The 23,160-nt window shown below is 34.5% G+C and overlaps 3 protein-coding genes across 4 annotated transcripts in view; 2 read left to right on the top strand and 1 right to left on the bottom strand.

Moving 5' to 3' along the window:
- Window positions 1–942, bottom strand: part of LOC104900572 (phospholipase A1-IIgamma) — a 6,185-nt gene extending 5,243 nt beyond the window's left edge. Inside the window, exon 1 of the mRNA XM_010688018.4 lies at window positions 269–942. Within this exon, the coding sequence (XP_010686320.2) occupies window positions 269–874 (606 nt within the window). The 5' untranslated portion in view covers window positions 875–942. The remainder of the gene's footprint in view (window positions 1–268) is intronic.
- An 8,782-nt stretch (window positions 943–9,724) lies between these two features.
- LOC104900571 (protein CHUP1, chloroplastic) lies at window positions 9,725–15,397 on the top strand. Its single transcript, XM_010688017.4, has 6 exons — window positions 9,725–11,194; window positions 12,884–13,015; window positions 13,120–13,301; window positions 13,401–13,512; window positions 14,825–14,959; window positions 15,067–15,397. Exons 1-6 carry the CDS (start codon window positions 9,962–9,964, stop codon window positions 15,205–15,207), a joined length of 1,935 nt encoding a protein of 644 aa, XP_010686319.2. The 5' UTR covers window positions 9,725–9,961; the 3' UTR covers window positions 15,208–15,397.
- A 3,108-nt stretch (window positions 15,398–18,505) lies between these two features.
- On the top strand, window positions 18,506–22,537 carry LOC104900570 (uncharacterized). 2 transcript variants are annotated; one of them, XM_010688016.3, is made up of 5 exons: window positions 18,509–18,865; window positions 19,162–19,238; window positions 21,054–21,165; window positions 21,792–21,958; window positions 22,237–22,537. In XM_010688016.3, exons 1-4 carry the CDS (start codon window positions 18,576–18,578, stop codon window positions 21,919–21,921), a joined length of 609 nt encoding a protein of 202 aa, XP_010686318.2. In that variant the 5' UTR covers window positions 18,509–18,575; the 3' UTR covers window positions 21,922–21,958; window positions 22,237–22,537. The 2 variants fall into 2 exon arrangements, with proteins under 2 accessions (XP_057247262.1, XP_010686318.2); XM_057391279.1 differs by lacking the exon at window positions 22,237–22,537 and having other exon boundaries at window positions 18,506–18,865; window positions 21,054–21,145; window positions 21,792–21,940.
- Window positions 22,538–23,160: the final 623 nt, after the last annotated feature.

Below are 23,160 nucleotides of genomic sequence, written 5' to 3'. Positions count from 1 at the left end.
GAAAATGTTATAACATATATATACTTCAAATTCAAGTTAAATTTTATGGTAAGTTGAATTAGAAAATTTAAGCTCGAAAAAGCTCGAAACTCGTCTCAATTTCAAATATAAGTGTTATAACTTATAGCCGAACTAAGCAACTCCAAGCTGGGGCCCTATAATTAGCTTACGAACACCCCTATAGTTACAGCTGATCTCTTGTGAAAGTAAAATGAAACTTTTAAGTAAGCAAAAAGGTTTTTAAAGCATGAAAGAAATTCCTAATTACCTGATATCTAGCACTAGTCTTGTTGAATGGTGATTTAGGATCATCCGAAGTATAAACAGAATACCATCCTTGGTGAACCTTAGGATCATCATTTCCATCACTCTTACCAACAATACTCGAAGCTGAAACTTGAAGAAACTGCAAGTCATTAACCCACTCCAACGACTGTATAGTCCCTCTCCAAGAAATAACAATGTCCCTCCGCCCTAACGCCGCCACCGACTCGTCTTCCGCCACCGCTACATAGCCTATAAAATTAGACTCCTTGCTCCATGCTTCCCTAGAAAGGGACTTAAACATAAATGCAGTAGGCAAATCTATGCCTGAAGTTGCGTACAAAAACTTTGTAACGCGATATTTGTAAGGCTTTCCCATTGCAAGACCAACTTTTGTGAAGAAATCCTTCTTAGTGTAACGACTACTTCCTGCATATTTTGAGATGTTTGTGCTGTTAAATGTGTCGTAGCTTGCTTGCGCCATTTCGCCATAGCGAATGATGCTTCGACGTAGATTGATATCAAGAGGGTCTAAGAGACCTTCCCAATTGTTTTGGCCACTTAAGTTTTTCCAATTTTTGGGTTGGTGAGGATGGTGATGAGACTCCATTATGTTCCCTTAATTTTTGTTGCTTAAGCTTAAAGTGAGTTGTTCTTGCTTAGAAGTTAGAAGGGTATTAGTAGGGTACCAATAATATGTTGTTTCTGAAATCTGCTTATATACACATTCGAATTGAGGTTGACATCATAGCGTTTTAGGTTTGCACGTTGTTTATGTTAAGCAACAGTACTAATAATTTATAGTCAAAGACTCAAAGTTAGTTCCATTATCATCTAAAATTAGTTTAATCCATACTTAGTGCTGGCCGTTTTCCCTTTTCAGTATGTTGAAATTTCCAAGTCCTTTTGTTACTTAGAAGTTAGAAGGTTTACCCAAGGTTGAGAACTCTTAGGTTGTTGGGTATTGTGATCTTTCAATACAATCTCATTTGCCGGGAAAAAAAATAGAATTTAAGTCTCTTAATCTCATTGTCACGGGACAAAAGCTTAGGCTGAATGTTGAAGCCCCAGGAATAGATCTATACTCTATTACACCCCCTCACGCAAGAGTTCTTTGGGCTTGAAGTCTGGATGCAGCACAAGCCTCCCTCATACTTGGCGCTAAATATTCCACTAAGAAAGGAGGGGTGGATGAGATTCGAACTTGTGATCTTTTTGTCACGCTGGCTCTTGATACCATGTCAAGGGACCAACTCAACCATTGCAGATTGTCACAGTCATTTAGGGGTGTGCACCGGTCCAAGATTGGATTGAATTGGACCCAGACCGGTTGGACCGAAATTTAAAACCATGTTGACCGGGACCATACTATTTTTGACCTGTTGTACCGGAATTTATATTTGTTAAAAAACTCTTTTTTGCTTAGATTTAGACATGTTTAGAATCACTCATTTGCCGGAAAAAATAAAAAGAAATTTTAAGTCCCTTAATCCCGTTTTATTTTTAATCTACATACACTAGGGGAAAAAAATGAAGGGCTGCGCTTTTCCTGACAGCGCAGCCCAACAAGTGAAAGGCTGCGCTTTTTTTAAAAAGCGCAGCCTTACATAACAGAAGGGTTGCGCTTTTTAAAAAAAGTGCAGCCCTTCACTTAGTAGGGCTGCGCTTTTAAGAAAAGCTCAGCCCTTCTTACACTCAGAAGGGCTGCGCTTGTAGAATGTGCAGCCCTACTAAATGAAGGGCTGCGTTTTTTTATGACACGCGCAGCCCTTCATGAACTTTTTTTTTTATTTTGAAACAAACGCGGGCTTAAATTAAAAGACAAAGTGATTATAGGGTTTACTACTTTACTCCATGAGCCGTTTTCAGCGCACTTGCCTCCCATTCTCTCACAAAATCTCAGTCTCTCTTGTCTCCCAATCTCTCTCGTCTCTCAGTCTCTCTTGTCTCTCAATCTCTCCTCACTAAAGAGTTCAGACTCACAACGACCTGCTTTCGTCTTCAACCGTTCGTCTTCTCCGTTCGTCGGCTCATCGGCTCATCAACGACCTGCGTTCGTCTTCTCTCTGCTCTCTCGCCGTTCGTCACTAAAGAGTTCAAACGCGGCCACCTCCGTTCGTTTTCTCTCTCCTCTCTCGCCGTTCGTCTCCGTTCGTCGTTGGTCATCATCAACTTTAGGGTTTTTTTTTATTTTTTGTTCTTTTTCGTTCGTTTTCGTACATTTTTTAGGGTTTTTTTTTCATTTGTTCGTTCATTTTCGTTCGCACTTAATTTGCAATTTCAGATCTATAATTTTAGGGTTTTTGCATTTTCTTTTATTTTTTGTTATTTTTTGTTATTTTTTCGTTTATTTGCAATTTCATATCTCATTTTTTGTTCATTTTCGTACATTTTTTGGGATATTTTTATTTTGGGATTTTGTTGAATATTTTGTTGCGGTTAGACCAGTAGTGAGTAATATTTCGTTGGCAGCAACTACTGTAATGTTATTATTTTTCTTTTTTTGTTTTATTTTGATGTTTATGTCAATTTTTGCGCAAATGGTGATGGCAGATAACGAATTGTGTTTGTATTCGATGTTTAATGTCAATTTTATGTTGTTTTTAGTAATATTTCTTTATATAAAAAATGCAAAAAAAAAAAATTATTTTTTTTGGGTCAAAAGGGCTGCGTTTTTTAATAAAAGCGCAACCCTTCACTTGTAGAAGGGTTGCGCTTTTACCAAAAAAGCGCAGCCCTTCCAAGCTTGAAGGGCTGCGCTTTTACCTAAAAAGCGCAACCCTTCCTTGTGAAGGGCTGCGCTTTTCTAGCGCAGCCCTACTTAAAAAGTGAAGGGCTGCTATTGAAAGGGCTGCTGTCAAAAAGCGCAGCCCTACAGGCCTTTTTCAGCGCAACCCTTCCTCATTTTTCCACTAGTGATACACAATGCAGATTGTCACGGATATCAAAGGAGAGTGTTTAATACTCCCTTCGGCCTATAATATACTAGTACTAGAATTTTTTGCACGCGATGCGTGCTTCAATTTTTTTTCAAAACAGAAACTCGATTTTCTTCGGCATAAGAGTCAAAATTTGAACATTCATATGAAGTATAATTGTTTTTAGTTTTTTTTTTGAGGGGAATAATTGTTTTTAGTTGCAAAATTTGATTGGTTTAGTTTGTCACTAAAGTCTCTCACCATTATTTTTTTTTTTTTTACTTTTCAAAGTTAAATTCTATGAACAAAATAGAAAATTTATTGAATTTATTTATGATTTATAATATTATAATTTTTTAGTTGATTTTTGAATTAAGTACAATACTATAATAAAGTAAATAACTTTTTTCCTTGCCTAACTTCTAAATTTTGATTTCACTACAAATACACCTCTATTTTTATCATGACCCACCATTAATTGTGAATAGTTCTTGAGAATAGTGATTCGTAAGTAAATTTTTGTAAATGTTTTTGTATGTATTGACGTTCTAGGTTATTAGTTTTAGTTTGTATGTTAGTTTTAAGTTTTAATAAAGTTTCCCGATTATTTGCGTGATTTGCGTGATTTTTATAACGTGATCTTCTCAATTGTATGAGTGATTTGTAAAGTTTTTTCTTTTAAGTGATTTGTGGGTGATTATTGCAAATTAATTTTCAGCAGTTTTCTTTAAGTGTCGATTTTGATTTTGACATTCCTTTGTAATTTAGAAAGGGAAGGGGGGCAAAATAAGCATTTCAAAAGAGGACACCATTGCTCCCTCCTTCCCTTATATAATAGAGATTTACTTCTTTTTTTCTCGTAAATTAAGGAGAATAGAGGAGTAGCAGGCCGATTCTCTGAAAAACATATTTAATGAAGTATCTTTTTTGGTACTTTTGACAGAGTACGACAACTATTCTCCTACCATATTTTTGTAATTATCTTTGTATATAGGTTACGTAAATCTCTTGAATAAATTTAGAATATGAAATAATTGCTATAATATGTCAGTTTTTGTTTTGGAACTATTTCTTTATTATCTTTTGCCTTAAAAAATCAAAATAAGTGATGGCGTAAAGCAATAATTGTAATTGAGTACATTTAACCTTTGTTATATTGGACAATTATCTTTTCACAAGTACATTGTCAATGTCGTCATGATATTGATAATGTTTCAATTAAATTTATAGGAAATATAGTTAAAGGATCGACTGTATATTCTCATTTTTAACATTATTGTCAAAGATATAGCTAGTAACGTGTTTTGTCGTGTTGTTTTCGTGTCAGCCCGCTTATATAATGGGTTGAACCCCTTCAACCCTGACCCGATCCATTCAATAAAAGGATTGTGTTAAGTCAACCCATTTACTTAAACGTGTCAAAGTCTTTAACCCAAACCCGTTTATTTCTTATTGAGTTCGGGATCATGTTTGCGTGTTAGGTCATTTTTTACATTCTAAAGTTGAAAACTAAATGGAACAGTATCGTTTCATGCCAACCCGCTTACTTAAGTAGAGTGAATCCCTCCAACCCTAAACCGACCCATTTAAAAAACGAGTAAACACTCTTGACTAAAACCTGCTATTAACAGGTCGATTTCGTATCGAGTTGGCGGATCGTATTAGTTTTTACCATCTTTAGTCAAAAACCTACTTATTACAAAATCTCTAATCACAATTGCCAATTTTAGTTGATTACTTAACAGGATTAAGTCATCAAGTCTACAAATAGGACGATCAAAGAAAGGCTGCTTAATTATGATTTTTTTAAAATAATGCTTGGAAACATATAAGAATACCACCTGGATGATATTGAGTAATGGGAAGGCTTGCACAAAATTAAAGAAAAAGAAAAGCAACTATCTTTAGAAATGCTTGTACGCATCACTCTATTTCATTTCTCATATATATAAGTGATAAGTCACGATCATGCACCCGACTTGAAATACTATAATTTCCTTAACACACTCTTTATCAATTGATCATAGCCAAAGTACCATGAGCCTATTAGAGCTTGATTTAGGAATGTGTCGCGCCGACTTGGAACTTGGAAGACATGTTGATGTGATTATGTGAAGGAAATCTTGCATGTCAAGTACAATAATTGTGATAGCTTGACATATCCACTAAAAACAATTTGGCAAAAAGCTCATTGTTACCTACCTCTTCCATCTCTTAATATAGTGTTCATTTCTTATTTTTCATGAGGATTACGGAAAACGAAAATAGTGGAATTTTTCCCAAATAAAATATATTTAAGATGTGTTTTTTTTGGTAATTTTGTCCTGGAACAAGTTTTTTATTTTTTTCTTCCAAGAAAAATAAAAAATGGATAAATATCCATGAAAATAATGTAAAACAATAAATACTGAAAATATTTCAAAAAAAATATATGAGTATATCGAAAAATTTATGTAGAAATTAATGATAATTGAGCTCAAAAAACTGAAAAAAAAAAAAGAAAATATACACAATAATTTGAGACATAAAAAAAATACAGGCACTAGTTTTATTATGGAATGGAGGGACTAGTTTTGAATAAAGAGTTTGTAGGGGCTCTGCCTCCCGATAATTGTGAAATTCATTACTTTCTCATTTATCTAGTAATTGATATATGTTTTATGTTTAATAGGCTTGCACAGACATGTTAAATGGGCTAGTAATATTGTTTGGCTTTAAGCTCCAAACATACTTGTAAATCTCTTTTCTGGAGTGATATAGGGCCAAGATATCCCACTCTGCTACCATGATAAATGGCCAATGGGCCTAATATTGCTGAAGTGAGAGACTTCGATGAATGAAATGGTCACAACTCATATGTAGCTTTTAGAACGGATAGTGGCCCCAACACTTGTCATCAATTTTTGATACTCTCCCTGTTAGCTTTTGACTACTAAAAAATAGGTCTCTTAGCTGAGTGAGAACCCAATTAGAGAACGGAAAAGTACAAGTATATTTGTTAGATTTTTTCTAGTAGTCTCTTCTTGAGATAAGGGCTTGTCACGCCTCATTTTATAAAACTCATGCATAGATCCTACCTGTTATGATTCTTAAATGAGGTATTTTTCATGATCAACCTAACTTTCTATCCGCACCAAGCCACGACTAATAACCAGGTCTACTCATGCATAAACTTAAAGTACTTGTAAGAATATATGCTTCAATCTGTTCGACGAAATGCGATCGAAATATGTGCTCGCAGGGCCGCCCAGATTGGGTCGGACACTGCCGACCGATCGAGCCCGAGATGTAGATCTCCGCAGTCTATATATTTTTGTAGGGCGCTCGATGGCGTCGGGCGTGTTCGCTCGATCGGGCGTCTTAGCAAATTACGACCGGACGAAGTCTCCCGATCGGTCTTGCGTGCAATTTGTGTTTGGGAAATAGGCTGCCCGATCGGGCGATAGCCGGTTTTGACGTGGAAACGCGTTTTCTTAAGCTTGGTACAAATAGGTTCAAAACCTAGTTGTTTTATACCACGAATTAAGTCTTATTTACTTTGTAATCTGGTTTTTCTCATATTAATAAAATATATTCTCTCTACCCCGGCGTAGTCAGTACTTTGTTGGTGAACCACGTAAATCTGTTTTGCATTTTTCTTTGTAAAGCATTCGATCATTTGTTTCTTTTCACGTCTGTTATAACAATATTATTAGTAGATAATAGACGACATAATTTTTAACGGGTTGTAACACAAGAAAACCAAAGAGGAGGCATTATTTTGTAGATTTGGTGGATACATAATAGATGGTCATGCAAACGAGTATAAGCTTTATTTCCTATGTTGACGTGAGGACGTTTAAAACCCCACCATCTTATCTTACACATACTTAGCATGGAAAACAACAACTGCTTCATATAGTAGAAAATAGAAATTGTCCTCCAATAAACAAGAGTCCCTCGAAGATAGGATGCATTCGTAGGGCATTTACTCCCTTCCACTTTGCTTCGTTGGCCATGCATGTGCAATTGGAGGTCTCCATAATCTCATACACATACATGAGCTTTATTTGGAGCTCCAAAGAGGACCACCCTTCATTTATTCTTTCATTCATTTACACCTTTTTCTCACCAAATTCCTACTCTTTTTCTTAGTAGACACCATATTTTATCAGATGGTGGATGTATTAAATGTCGACCGATGTTTTGAGACATTCATTGGCCCGTTTCTTTGTTATTATTTACTAGTTAATATTGCTTAAAAGGTATTGTACGTGTGCACCTATATATTATGCAATGATTTGTACGTTGTATTGCATTCGTAACTCACATGGATAAAAAATCTATATTATGCAATGATCAGTCTTTGGTTCCGTATAATTATAAAATATTTGTCGATAGATTTGATTCTTGTATTAATGCTAATAATAGAGAGCTTAAGCATTATCCAGATTTTTTAAAAGAAACTTAAGGTTGATAATATGACAAATAACTACTCTTTAATCATTTTAACATAATTATTACATTGCTATTTCTGTGTAACGAAATTCGTCTGTATGAGTTCCTATAGATTTGATTGTGAGTCTCCAACAATAGTCTTTGAAGGAACACCTATAAATTAGTTTCGGATTCAATATTTTTTTTAACGGTGGGCTACAACAAGCCCATAGCTCAAAAACAAAAAAAAAATCGATATTAAGTACTATCATAAGTATTAAAAATATATTTTCTTCCTGTTCATTTTTTTTTATTGCAACATATAAATGTTTACACGCACACTACCTTTTTACCATCTATTTTGATTTTTACATATAATATAGCCATGTGGGGAATCATTACATTCATCTCATATATAGTTTTAAAATATCAACTTTTTTTTATAATTTTTACTTAAAGATATTAATAATTAAAACTCTACATTGGCAAAAACGGAGAGTATATATATATATATATATATATATATATATATATATATATATATATATATATATATATATATATTATATATATATATATATATATATATATATATATGTATTAGAGTTGATCATTTTGGCCCGACCCGATTTTGGACAAAATCTTTGGCCCGCGGCCGGGCCCGGCTTGGTCCGAATTTTTTTGGCTTTAGGCGGGCTTTGGGAAAGCTAAAAACAACTTTTTAGTCTATTTTTTTTTTGTCCGGTCCGATTTCGGCCCGGCCCGACCAATGGGCAATTTTTTTGCTGCGGCCCGACCCATGATCATCTCTAATATGTATCAAATAAATAATACTTTCTCTCCATATTCTAATGCATTAGTCAATCTTCTTTCATATCCATTAGAACTGAGAGATATAGTTCAGCTTTCATATCAAAGAAAAAATGAAAAAGGAAAAGGAATAAGCACAAAAGAACGTACCCAATAGGCCCGACCCTCAGGGTTATTTAAATGGAAAATTGCCCAGGGTTCATGAAAGAAAGGCCCCAATTTTGGAGGTAATTTTAAATAAAATAAAGATTAACAGTTATGATAAATACTTCCTTTAATTTGTTTCTTTTTAAGTGCAACACTTTGACTTTTGTATTATTCACACACGTCACATGTATTGACATACTTTTTACTAATATAAAAACAAAAATAATCAATTTATGAATATTTTTAGATTCATTTCGATGAATAATTTCATAATATCAACTTTTATAACTTTTACAAATACATAATTAAATATATTAACGGTCAAAGTTGTGCGTTAACAAGCAAAAAAGTCAAACTATTACCTACTCAACCAACCTGCTACCAAACTTATCTCGGGCCCGATCGGGCGGAACTGCAAAACACTCTATTTCAACGCATTTCGCGGAACAAATTCAAGGCATTTTTACAGTTAATATATTTTATATTTTACAAAAGTATCCTAATTAAAAAATTCGATCACAGTGAGATGATCGAGTGAATAGAGCGAAAGTCAATGTATTGCAATTAAAAGAAATAGAGGAAATATACTTTATTTTATAAAAAATACCATAATTAAAATCAGTATAGATGTTCATTTTTTTCTTAACTCGATCTCTAAAGCCTAGAAAGGCATTGATCATTTAGGCTTAACTAAATTAAAACAAGCTGAATTACACTAATGAAAAATACTACTCCCTCCGTCCCAAAATATAGTTCTCATTTTATTTTGCACACTTTCCAAGACATAGCTTTGACCTATGATATCTTCTATTTCTTATTAGTAAAAAATATAAAAAGTTGATATTACGAATTTATATATTGAGACAAATCTAACAAAACCCCCCTCATGAATATGTTTTTTTGTATACATTAGTAATAATATTTGGTCAAAGTTTTTAAATTTTGACTCCCAAAATAGAAATGGGAACTATATTTTGGGACGAAGAAAGTAAGAAAAAAACAGCTGAATTAAACTAAAATGATCGAACTAAATTGAATTAAGCTGAAGTGAACTATACTATACCCAAAAGAACGTACGAGCCCTTGGCCCTTTTAGAGTTTTAGATCTTGTTTCATCCTACAGGCCACATTAATTAACTCCTCAATCCTCACCTTTATTTGCACTTCTCACTTCCCTATTCCCTCCCTAACATAAAATTCAAACTAGAATCCAAAGAAACACGACCGTTCCTCGTTTACTGTGCCCCTCTTTTCCTTCTCATCTCTCAGTCTCTCACCAACTTCTTTCTCTCTCTTCCTTAAACCCTTCACTTCAATCTTCAAATCTCAAAAACTCCCTCAAACTTCAAATTTCCACCTTTTTTTTCACAAGAACAACAAAAACCCACCTCAAAGACCAACATTTAATGGTAGCAGGTAAAGTAAAATCAGCAATGGGTCTTCAAAAATCCCCTAAACCTGATAAACCTCCACCACCTCCTAAACCACCTTCACCCTCTCACAACTCCGCCGGAAAATCATCCGCCGGAAAATCAACCACCGCAAAATCATCCGCCGGAAAATCCACCGTCTTTAACCGTTCTTTTGGTGTATACTTCCCACGCGCATCTGCTCAAGTTCAGCCTCGACCACCTGACGTCTCTGAACTACTTAAACTCGTTGAGGATCTTCGTGACCGTGAGTCTCGCCTTCGTACTCAACTCGTTGAGCAGAAACTATTATGTGAAACTGCTGCTATTGTTCCGTCTCTCGAAGCAGAGATCGCCTCCAGAATATCAGAAACAGGGCTGCTGGTAGCGAGGCTACGTGAGTTAGAAGCTGAGAACGAGAAACTTGTGCGTGAGCGAGAGATCATGAAGAACATGTTTGAATTAGAAAGAAGAGAGAAAGACTTAAAGATTGCTGAGCTTATGTCGGAGATTGAAGATGTTAAGAGTTTAACTTCGTCTCAAAGGTTTCAAGGGTTGATTGAAGCTTCTGGGAAGTCTAATTTGATTAAGAACTTAAGTTTTCGGAAAGTTATAGGGACTGGTAATAATGCAATTGCAGTAAAACAAGCTGAAAGTGGACATAATAGTGATCATATTGTTGTTCATCATCATGAAAATAAGGCACAATCATCTGAGTCCTTGGTGGCGGACATCGAAAGGCCGAGGCATTCGGGGTGTAGCTCAATTGATGAGATTGCGGAGACGTCCGAATCAGCCTCGTTTCTGAGATCCCGAGTTCCTAGAGTGCCGAAACCGCCTCCGAAACGGTGTTATTCTGATTCACACTCTATGTCAACATCGTTTTCTTCCTCGGAAGGGCGTAAATCCACGGATAGTGTCACAGCGCCGCCGCCTCCACCACCACCTCCGCCGCCACGACCACCGATGTTGAGGCCGGCGCCGCCACCACCTCCACCGCCGCCGATGAAAAAGTATCCGGCGCCACCACCGGAGCCGCCAGTTACGGCGGCGGGGGTGAAGGTTTTGTCGGCGAAGGTGAAAAGAGTGCCAGAGGTTGTGGAGTTTTATCATTCGTTAATGCGAAGAGATTGCCGGCGAGATTCTGTTGCCGGTATGCCTGAAGTTTCACAGACGAGTGCTCGGGACCTTGTCGGAGAGATTGAGAATCGATCGGTGTACTTGCTTGCAGTGAGTTTTCTTTCTTCAGAAAATTGCATAGAAGTTAAAAAGCGAAAATATTTAATTTATCTTAGCATTAATAATATTAATCTTCTCGTTTGAAAAAAAACAATATTGATCGTCGTGTGATTACTTGCTTGCGGTGAGTTTTCTTTCTTCGGAAAATTGCATATAAGAAGTTAAAAGAGGAAATATTTAACTTACCTTAAGCATTAATAATATTGATCGTCTCCTTTCAAAAAAAATATTGATCGTCGTGTGATTTCGTTTAAGGTAATGTACATAATGTTCATATACAATTTTTGCGTACATTTAATTTACTTTGTTGTAAAAAGGGAAATGTTAACCACTTAAACCACTCGTACTTTTTAATTCGGAAAATTGCTTATAAGATGTTAAAAACGAAAATGTTAAAGGTATGTTAAGCATAATAATATTAATCGACATATAATTGTATTATAAAATCATAAATTAATTCCGTGAATACCTGCATTTAATGTTTATATACAAGCCTCGCATTAGTTGCATATATCAAAAACATTTTTTGGGACTAGAAAAGATCCGTTGGTAGGTTTTTTGTTAAATTACGATATTGCCACTGCGGTCCTGTTTTTATGGATTTAAATTTGATAATGACATGACTTAAGTGTTGTACTTTTCTCTAGCATTCAACTTTTTGGTTTGGATTTTGTTTTTGTTGTTCAGAATCCAGCTACTTTCTTGATTCGAATTGATTTTCTGAAAAAGAGCTTTTAAAATTGCTTATACTAGTTGCACTTTTTTCTATTGCTTTAATTTGATTTTATTGAACCAATAATTTAAATGTCTCATTCTTAGCCAGGTTTTATAAGTCAAAATCCTCAAACAAGTGGTCATATACAGTTCATTAATAGTGAGCAATTTGCGAACTTCCCAAAATTGATTAAATTGACTTGAAGTAATTTACCTATCTTTGAAATTAGATTTGGATAATTGTGTAGAAGTCAATATTGCTGATAATAATTAGCTCCGTTATTGACGGGCTAATTGAAAAAACAAGTGATTTTGTATGAAGTCTGGTGCCTCCCTAGAGTCTACATCAAAACAAGACAAAAATTAGTCAATTAGTCTATACTAGGTTTATCACGTACTATCAAGTAGGTAAATGATAGGTCATAGGTTCAAATCGTCCCTCTCCTTCTTTGTACTTTGTACCGCCTTCGTGGCTCATATGGATAAAAAAAAAAAGTAGGTATTTGGTTTAGTAGTAAAGTTTGTATCTCACAACCTCAAAGGCCTTGCTTGCTTAGTTGGGTCAGATTAACCTGCGAGAGGTTCTGGTTTAGTAGTACACTTCGCCTTACCAATCTTAAAATAAAATAAAAAGTTGAGCCCGTACTAATGCAAATGTTATACAAAATGTTTAGACTATTTTGAGTAAGGATATGTAATATCAAGTAGGTACTTGGTTTAGTGGTAAGGTTTGTTTTTCAGACCTTCAAAAGGTCTTGTCCTACATAACTTAATCGGATTAACTAGCGAGAGATTTTGTTTTAGGCGATACTTCTCGTTACCAATCTTTTTTTTTAAAAAAAAAAAAAATGAGTTGAGCTAGTACTAGTGCATGAGTTGTACAAAATGTTTAAACTATTTTTAGTAAGGATATGTAATGCAGTTTATGGGTTATTATAATCATCTTTTGTTTTGATTTTATATCAGATTAAGACAGATGTAGAAACACAAGGAGATTTCATCAGGTTTTTGATAAAGGAGGTTGAAACGGCTGCGTTTACAGACATTGAAGATGTGGTTTCATTTGTAAAATGGCTTGATGATGAACTTTCTTACTTGGTATGTCACACATTCACAAATTTGTAGCATAATATGCCTGTCCTAGTGTTTCGTAACTTGGAAGAAGATTGTGTTTACTAATAGCTTGTTAAATGTGTGTTTAGGTGGATGAAAGGGCGGTTCTTAAACACTTCGATTGGCCGGAGCAGAAGGCGGATGCGTTGAGAGAAGCTGCATTTGAGTATTCTGATCTTAAGAAGCTCGAATCCGAGGCTTCATCCTTTAGGAATGATACTCGCCAAGCTTGTTCCACCACGCTCAAGAAAATGCAAACTCTACTTGAAAAGTAATGCACTTGTTAATTTGTTTTATCTTGTTCATATTGTCTTTGCAAAATGTTGATTGCCAACTAATGCTAGTTTGTTGATTTGCTTAATCGAATCAGATTAGAACATGGGGTTTACAATCTATCGCGTTTAAGAGAATCTGCGACCAACAGATTCAAGTCTTTTCACATTCCGGTTGATTGGATGCTTGATACCCGATTCGTAAGTCAGGTGAAATCATCTCATCCTACATTTTTTTTTTTTTTTTTGCATCGCTTAATATTATGTTTACATTGGAGAAATGATAAATCCGCAAAAACAAAGACAACCGTTGTTAAACTCTATTATTACTGTCCTTATGGATGACATTGGAATGTTATGTTTTTGTCACTAATGTTGTTTAGTTTATGTTAATTATCTTGTTTGGACATGGTCTATTACTCTATTATGCAATATAAAACACACTAGTACTAGCTAATACAAAACTAGATGTTGGATATACTTGACCGTTGTGATTCATGATAAATTTTTTGGTTGGAACATGGTCCACTGCTCCACTATACAACGATAAAAACAATTATGTTCCTACTTTGCATAAATAATGCAGCTAAATGACAAAAGAAGATGGAAAAAAAGTTGTATAATCTGTTTCAATTAATTAATTAAACTTATGCATGCATGCGCACATGGGAAATCACATACTAATTGTATGAACTTGTTTGTCTTGATGTTTCTTAATTTTGCAAATGAGTAAAAAAAGTTAAAGAGTATCAGATTCTTTGGGTAAATAGTTGACCTTTTATGAATCCCCATACTCCTAAAAAGTTGCACTTAAGGATCCTTCCTACACTTGCAACCAGGATCTTGAAAGTTCCTAGATCCATGTCTTGGTAGAGTTAATAAGGAAAGTAGTGGGAAACATTGCTGCTTATGAGATGGGTTATTGCTAGTACCATGCTTAGTTTGTCAGACATTAAAGGTTCTTTAAACTTATTTCCTAGTAACATTGGTGAAATGGGTAAATGGGTCGTGTTTATGTTTGCATCCGTGTTGATATTTGTATTTTTTTTATCGTAAAAACGTAAATGTTTTTAAATAGGGATAAATTGATCGAATGGTTTTTGAACTGGATTACATTGTTTGTTCTATTAAAAATTAATTTATTAGAAAAATTAAGTTCAAATAAGGGCTATTGGAATACTCGATTTCAATTAAACAAGTTCAAATAGGTTTAAATTAGTGTTTTCAGGTGAAAGTAATGCGAACTCTATGTGGAGGAGTCATTTATATGAAGATTGCATGCTAAAGAATAATGTTGATGCAACCTAAGAGCATCTTACCAACTTATAGCTTATAGGGCAACTATTGTAAAGTGAATAAAATCATGTGCTTTTCTTCCAAGTTCATCCAAATTTGTATCAAATTTAGCTAGACATCACTTATGTAAACTGAAATTGATAATGTACAACTTATAATTGTACCATAACATCTTTAAGTTGTCATTCATCTTTGTATTCATATTGAAGTTTGTTAATATTGACAGATCAAGCTGGCATCTGTAAAATTGGCAATGAAATACATGAAAAGAGTATCAGCAGAGCTTGAAGCAGTTGGGGGTGGTCCCGAGGAAGAAGAGTTAATTGTTCAAGCTGTTAGGTTTGCATTCCGGGTACATCAGGTATTTTTACTGCCCTCGCACACAGCCCCCACGGAAAAAATAAACATAATTTTGTTGCACAATCTTGATCATTGTTTGTGATTTATATTTCGCTGCTGTGTGAACAGTTTGCGGGAGGCTTTGATGCGGAAACTATGAGAGCATTCGAGGAGCTGAGAGACAAGGCAAGATCGTGCCATGTACAGTTTCAGAATCAGCAGCAGACGCAGCAGCAGCAGAGGCTTATATGCCGATCTATGCGTTGCTAGAATAATCATCTGCAGCAAACTCAGCTTCAGAATTTCATTCAACGGATCATATAATTCTTTTGTTGTTGTAAAGATAAAATTGTCATGTTTAAGTATATGAAGTATGAAACATTAGAAGTAGGCCGTTTTGTGCTTAATGTATGTTTTTGCCTTATCAAACATTATTTGTAGTGGCTCTTCTAATATCTCATCGAAATCGCATAAATATTTTTGGTAAAAATTTATCATGTCCATTCATTTGAATTGCCTATGCAACTCCACATCTGCCTAAAATGTGCACAAAACATCAAGGAAGAAAAATCTTGGAAAATAAAAATCTTTCTCTTTGTAACTTTTTTTTTTCTTTTGATGTATAGATAACTAAAACTTTGCACTTTGCACAAGCTTTGAGTGCATCAAGTGAAACATTTCGTAATGGACCAAAAACCTTGATTACCGTGAAAGTAACACTCAGATGATTTTATTGATGTTAAAGTAGTATTTACTACTTATTACGATTTACGAGTAATGCGCATCATAGAAATTGCTATTCTGACGTTTACATTTGTTGATGGATACTTTCTTTAAAGCAATTAGTGACATTAGCATGAAATGGAGCAACAAAGAGTCTTCCATCAAGATGTTATCTTTCTTGATTTCAATGTCAAAATGTTAGAGATCTAGGTTATCAAAGTAACGCTTCCACAAATCACAAGATGTTAGCACTTGACAAATTAAAAAACAAGATGTGCAATTTTCCGTCTCAAAATGTTTTTGTCTCATTTTTGTTTTATGCTCAGTTTTACGTAAGTTGTAGCCACATGATGCATTTAATTTTTGTTATCATTTTTACATGTAAAGTTGTGGCTACGTTCAATATTTTTACCTTCCAATGCAAATATTTATCTTTCCAATGCAAATACTTATCTTTCCAGTACAAGTACTATAAATATTTAAAGCAAATGATAAGTTCCTTAACTCCAGTGCAAAATGAGAAACAATCACTATAAATTGCAACAAGTGTACTATATTTTTGTTGATCAAATCACAAGTTTATTCTTCAGTTGAGACAAAAAAAGGTATAGTTCATTTAACACGAAACTCGGTGTCGTTCCATGTTCCTAAATGAAAAACTAGAAATTTATATTAGATACACGCACATAATAAATCAATCAGATAATATTTTTATAATTTGTGAAATTAAGTTTCATAACACCCTTAATTTTTTCGGAAAAAACTCAAAATACCCATAGTTTCCTCGATAATACAAAAAATGACCTCCAGTATGTGCATTAATTGCATATACTACTTCCGTTTTTAATATTATTTGCAACGATTAGACATTTTCTACTCATACTCTATGTCAAATCGTTGCGAATAATATGAAACAGAGATAGTATCTATTATGAATTTGGCAAAACTCTTCCAAAATTAGAGTTTAATTGCGACCCAACACGAATGAAAAAGGACAAATTTTAATTTATTGAGATTTGAGGCCACTGGAATTAGCTATTCTATAGTCCAAAAACACGAAAGAACAAAATGGCAATTCTTATCAAATCGTAGAAGCATGGATTAAAGAATGTGGACAAAGCAAATGCGATCTAAGAGGTACTTGATTATAATTACATGTGCTTGGATTTTACTTGTAGTCTCTCTAGTCATTTTGCGTCACGGACACTACTACTTGTAGTCTTGTAGTAATCTTAAGTGGGGTCATCTTAGCCTCTTAAGACAATTGATGCCATATTTTAAAATTGATTAGATTGTATGTTCAATTATTTATCAGTATAATTATTATTTTTTTTATCCATATAAGCTACGAAGGCAGTACAAGTACAAAAAAGGTGAGGGAGATTCGAACCTGTAAGGCTGTAATCTATCGTTCACAACATCTCAATGTTAACTTTAATGTTAACCACTAGATTAAGACATCCTTGATAGGTATAATTATCATTTACGAAGTCCTTAAATCATGATTCATTACACTATCATTTCTCTACCCAGCTATAATATGTTGTAAATTTATCAATTTTATCTTTATAAGTGATTCGATGGAAAAAAAATATAGTGAGCATTACTTTATTAGAGTTGATTGCTTGATGTAAAACTAGGATAATTGGTAACTTATTTGAGGATAGTATCTAAGACATATCATTAATTCTCATCAACATCATTGGTCCTAGTAAAAAAAAAGTCAATCACTTTATTACAATATTAGCAATGGTGAATTTTGAAATCGAACTATACAATGGGTTTAATATGGCTTGAACATATAACAAAGTAAAATAGTTCAAATTCTCGAAATACAAAAGGCAGTCTCACTATATATTTCATATCACGATTAATTTTCAAGTGTTGATTTAATTTTTCAAGATATCCATGGATATGTACCCATCATGAAAATTAAGTACATACAAATAAACGAGATTGTAAAAGACAACTTTATCTCTCTATCTCTCTTACAACGATTTTATGTCCTTTAATCTTAATTAGTGATTATCAACAAGATATGATCAACTTCGTTATTTTACTCTTCCTTAACGCAATAAGTGATAAACGTACTTATTCTCATATACTGAACTGAAAACACATACATGTCATGTAATCGCTCTTATTTGGTTGAAAGCTTTGTTTCAAGAATACACATTCTCAATTACTCATTTGATACATGGTAAACAATTATAGTATTAGTGTTGAAAAGTACAGCTGATTCAGTCAATTTGGGCTTAGCTGATCCGAAATCGAACCACATCAGTTGGGCTTGGAGCGGTAACATAATTTTGGGGCATTAATTTTGGAGCGGAAGAAGTTGAACCAAAGCATTGCATTAATTAAAAAACTACTAAAAAAGGCAATTGTTGCAATAATTTTGGTGCGGAGGGAGTAGCAAGTAGCTAGCAACATTAACATGAATTACTAGAGCTGATAAAAAAGTCCGGTTGACCCGAATTTTGGGCGGGTTTGGCATATTTTTTTGACCCGGTTCAAATTTTTTTCTTTGGGACGAGGTTCGGGCAAGTCAAAAATGACTTTTTAGTCTAATTTTTGTCCCGATCTCGATTTTGGCCCGAAAAGCCTACTCTTTTTATCCGTATTGACGGGCTTTGAGCATAAATTTTTGACTCGAATTTTGATCCGGCCCGATCATTGGGCAAGGTTTTTAAGGCTCGACTCGGGCCATGATCACCTTTACAATGTTACCAATACCAATTTAATGGGCGCAAGTAACCAAGCCATAATTCTACCATTTCCATTTCATTTCAAACACAAGCCCAAAAACAACCATCAAATCCAGCACTTCTATGCAACTTTTCTGACCCAGAACAAATTGAACCAAAAAAATTCACCACCAATAACTAGTCTCTCTCACTCACTCAAATGAAGCAATGACAACTTCTTCACTCTCAAATCCTTGTAAAATCCCCGTCTTTCTTCTTTCACCACAAAACCAATCCAACAAATTCAACTTCAAAACCCAAAAACTTGTTCAAACTCACAACAAAATCAAATCTTTACTTATTTATAATCCTAATTTTAATAAACTTCCTCGAATTTCACGCCCCAGCAAAATCAAAGCAGCAATTGCAATGGAAGGTGCTACTGATCAAAGTGGCAAAACTGAGTCAATGAAAAATTTGCTTTTTGTTGAGATGGGAGTTGGTTATGATCAACATGGGTTCGTTTATTCCTTTCGTTAATTTTATTTTTTAGTTAATACTTCCTCGCGTTCTATATTAATTGCAACATGGGACGACACACAAGTTTAAAAGGTGGGATATATTGAAATAAAGTGAGGGGTAGAGAATCCGTTACCAAATAAGATAATGTTGCGATTAATATGAAACTTTCGAGGATAGGTAGTGGTACAATTAATATGGGACGGAGGGAGTAGTTTATATTCGTGTTGTTACAGTATGGGTTATAACTTAATAACTGAAAGATAAATTGTTGTTTTATGTGTTGTGAATACAGGCAGGATATTACTGCTGCTGCAATGCGGGCTTGCCGGGATGCAATTTCTTCCAATTCTATCCCTGCTTTTCGTAGAGGTAATATGAAGAAGGTTTTTTTTTTTTTTTTTTTTTTTTAAACATATATTAATGTTTGGGAAATTGCCTAGAATTTGTGTTTATGTCAAATGTTTTGTTCATGTTATAGTTTTGTGCTTTAGTTTGTAATGAAAACAATTTCTTAAGACAGTTTATGTTAGTCGAACCCAAATCATTTTGAGATTAAGGCTTTATTGTTGTCGTTGTTGTGTTACATTTTTCTGCTTGTTGGTGCAAAGAGAAGTTATAGGATGTAGATGAGTGGAGGAAGGGATAAGGATGCAATTAACTGTGGCTTATTAGTAAAAGGTGTACACTTGATTTTGAATTTACGGTGGAAGAGTAATTTATGATGCTATGTTACTCTAACTTGATAATTTTTATCATGGATGATAGTACGCCGCTTATTGAGCTTGTGATCATTTGCCTTGGAGGGTCTCTAAGTATATGGAGGTTTGATTGGTGAAGTCATTAGGTGACATCTGATATGAGATGCTTAGATTGCAATGTGATGCATAAGCGTAGCTTTAAGCAAAAATGGATCTAAGAAATATATATAAGTGCACAAGAAAACGTCTTGGTGATGCTAAAAGATGCAAAATAGCTATTAAGTATCTGGATTGACACTTTGTTTGGATAGCAACATAGAAGGGAAAGGAAGGGAGGTGAAAGGTGGGGATTCGCTGATCCTCCAAATCTGTACACTTTTGAAGGGACGGTGCTATAAAAGTGGGAGGGAATATGGATCCATCCCTCTCCCTTTCTTTGCTTCTCCCAGCCTCTCATCCGAATAAGGGAATTAGTTCCTGTCCCTTTCCCTTCTTCCTTTCTCTCCAGTTCCCCTTATCCAAACAAAGTGTAAATGAGGTCAGATCGGGTTGGTTAAATTGGCACCTTTTAGATTAGCCAGTATCAAGGTCTTCTTCACTTAATTTTGTGATTCTGCTCTTAGTTGGCTCACACTGTTTCCTTCCTGAAAAGCATAACCTCGTGCTCATTGAGCAGCTTGTTGATGGCAAATCTCAGCCTCTGGCCATTTAAAAATCTAAGAAAAGCTTTGTGTATTCATGCTTTGAGTAATTTATCATAGCCTAAGCCATGCAAAGGATACTGCATTGATCGTTACATTACTATTATCTGAGTATTCCATTTGTAATCCTATGAAGTAATTTTTTTCAAGATCACCAAGCTTGCGATTTCAGAACTCTACCAGTCAAGATTGTGGATATTAGGATAAAAATGTACTGACCACTGTAGGCTAATAACTTGATGCAAATAGTTGATGTTTGGTATTTCTGTTTTCTTTCTAATTATTTATAAGTTATTGAAGGGTATAGTCAATGTCAGAAGGGCAGTTTTTTGCTGTCATTGACGGGTGATTATCCGTGTCATTCTTGATAGTTTCTGGGCCTTGTAGTCACTAATACTGGGTTCACTACATTGACATGTTCTTAAGAAATTTCGTGAGTCCTGTCCTGTGATATCCTCTTCTTGATTTCTTCTCTTAAATCTATTGTAATCCTTTCTGCTGGAAAGATAGAACTACTAAAAGGAAGGAAATAATAGTTGCAACGCGCAACTTTTGTTCTATAGGCTGATTTGACTACTCTTTTCATGAAAACTGACAAAATGAGTCAAAACTGGGATATTGAATGCATTTGCTGTATACTATGAGCGACTCTGAATACTCCCTGTCTGTCTTGACTGCAACATTATCTATACAGCGTTTTCAAATTGAAGGAGTTTGAAATCTTTGTTTTTTGTATATACTATTGATGATATCTTTTGCCTTATAATACACTGTTGTAAAAACAGGATCCATACCAGGTGTTTCATTTGAGCAAATGAAACTGCAAATCAAGCTTGGAGTGCCCCGATCTCTCCAACAATCTTTGGACATTGAGAAGGTTAAATCTGTGTTCCCATAGTAAGTTTTAATGTTTCTACTTAATTGGTTTCTACTGTTAAGCAAAGTCATAGAGAGTTGTTTTGTTTAGTGATATCTCTTATTATATCTGCTTTTGTGGAAGTTGGGAGTGTGTTCTATACAAGGAATGCACTTATTCATCTGTTGAAAAGGCAGTAACCATTTTTGAGGACGTAGTTACTATACTTGGTCATCTAACATATGATCGAAGTATTAGGTGTTTTGCCACTTGCTGTAGAGGTAGATGTTAGATATAGCATCACTTTCCTTTGTTTTGGTTTCTCCATGCATAGGCAGGAGTTTGTAATCAACAAGGTTCTAGCTTCAGACTTCTGATTTCTGGTTACTTATGCATGTACAGATTTTAGTCAGCAAATTAACCATATATTGAAATTTAGTTTCCTTTTCTTTTGCAAAGCATTGAGATCTAGCTTGCACGTTATGTAAATTTGGGTGTGTTTCCAGCATGTTGTCTTCTGTATGTATTGTGTTGCTTATGCACTGTTTATTACGGTTTGTGGAATATGCAAAATTTTGGTGTGTCAAGATCCACAAATCAAGCTAGAAATGTCACTAACAGTACATCGTGCCTCTCTCCGTGATCATTTTCTGTTTTGCAACTGCAGTGGAAAAATACTCGATGTTGAAGTGGTAGATGGTGGACTCATATGCTCAAGTGGTGTTCATGTTGAAGAGATGGGAGATAAAAATGATGATTGTTACATTGTTAATGCAGCTGTTTATGTCGGCTACTAAGGACTACATATTCTTGTCATATTTTTGACATTATGAGGTTAGTTGTCTTTTGACACTTTGTCATGGAATATTGTTAGGTTTTCCTGAAATTAGTTTACATAAATGCATTATGTGCACAAACGCGTAGTGCGGTTGCTTATCAAAGCATATAGTGTTTCTAGAGTTAATTTCCTTTTCTGATGGATTAGTAAATTTCCTGTATCTAGAGTTGTGGTATGTATGTCAGGCCTATGATTACTTTTTATCATTTTCTTGATACCTATACCTGGAAAACATGCCTTCTGCTTCATAAGATTATATATTGTTTCTTATCAGGGTTTTGGACACTAGTACCAGATCTTTCTGAAGGATGAATATGGACTTACTGTACGTTATGAGCTCTTCCTGAATATGAGATCAATCTCTTTGTGTGCATTTATATTTTTCCATGTTCTCTGACATTTTCTTACCTTGTGACATGCATCATCATAAGCAATTGAAAAAGTTGTCATAATGATACCTGATGATGCCATTTCTGTATCTTGTAGGTTATGTTGTGAAATTATGATATAACATTTCTTGTTTGGTAAGAGTAGAGTTCCGAAAGAATAAAAAGGAAATCTGAAGTTCAATCATATATGACCACTTTCAAATTGCAAGTTCATATATTCATTATACAAGCCTAGTACAGGCATAAATATACAGTCAAATACTCTATCAAAGAACTTTAAGGTCTGTACAACAATAATTATAAGACAACAATAATTATAAGAGTATTATAGCCATTATTCGTGATAATGGTGAAGGAAAAGATAAAAGTACACATCAAGTCTTTTGTACCCCTTTGGCCTATATTAGTTGTCGACTTGAGGTAAATACAAGAATTAAGGAGACATTATTAATACACCATCTTCCACCATATTTACATACTTTCGGTTTTAACCACTTACAGTTTAGATTTGTGGAAGTTTTGAATTATTTAGTGTGTAGTAATAGCATTTAACAATTAATTTGGGATAATCATGGAAAGGAGTTTGAGAACTAATAGAGGAGGGAGGGATTTTTGTTTCATTGACCAAGCAAGAATCATAGCCTCCAAATCCCCCTGTCCACAAAAAATAAGAAAAGAAACTAAGAAGTGTTGCAGTATTTATATCTATATTTACTGTTGTAAGTGGTAAGTGACGTAGATTATGAAGACAGTCTTAAACTCTCTTCTAGAGAAGTATGAAGCAGATGAATGTGTAAAAAATAGGCCAA

The sequence above is a fragment of the Beta vulgaris genome, chromosome 8, assembly GCF_026745355.1.
Source record: "Beta vulgaris subsp. vulgaris cultivar EL10 chromosome 8, EL10.2, whole genome shotgun sequence".
Taxonomy (NCBI): Eukaryota; Viridiplantae; Streptophyta; class Magnoliopsida; order Caryophyllales; family Amaranthaceae; genus Beta; species Beta vulgaris.
The sequence above is the reverse complement of the archived record's forward strand: the minus strand, read 5'-3'. Positions and strand labels throughout refer to the sequence as shown.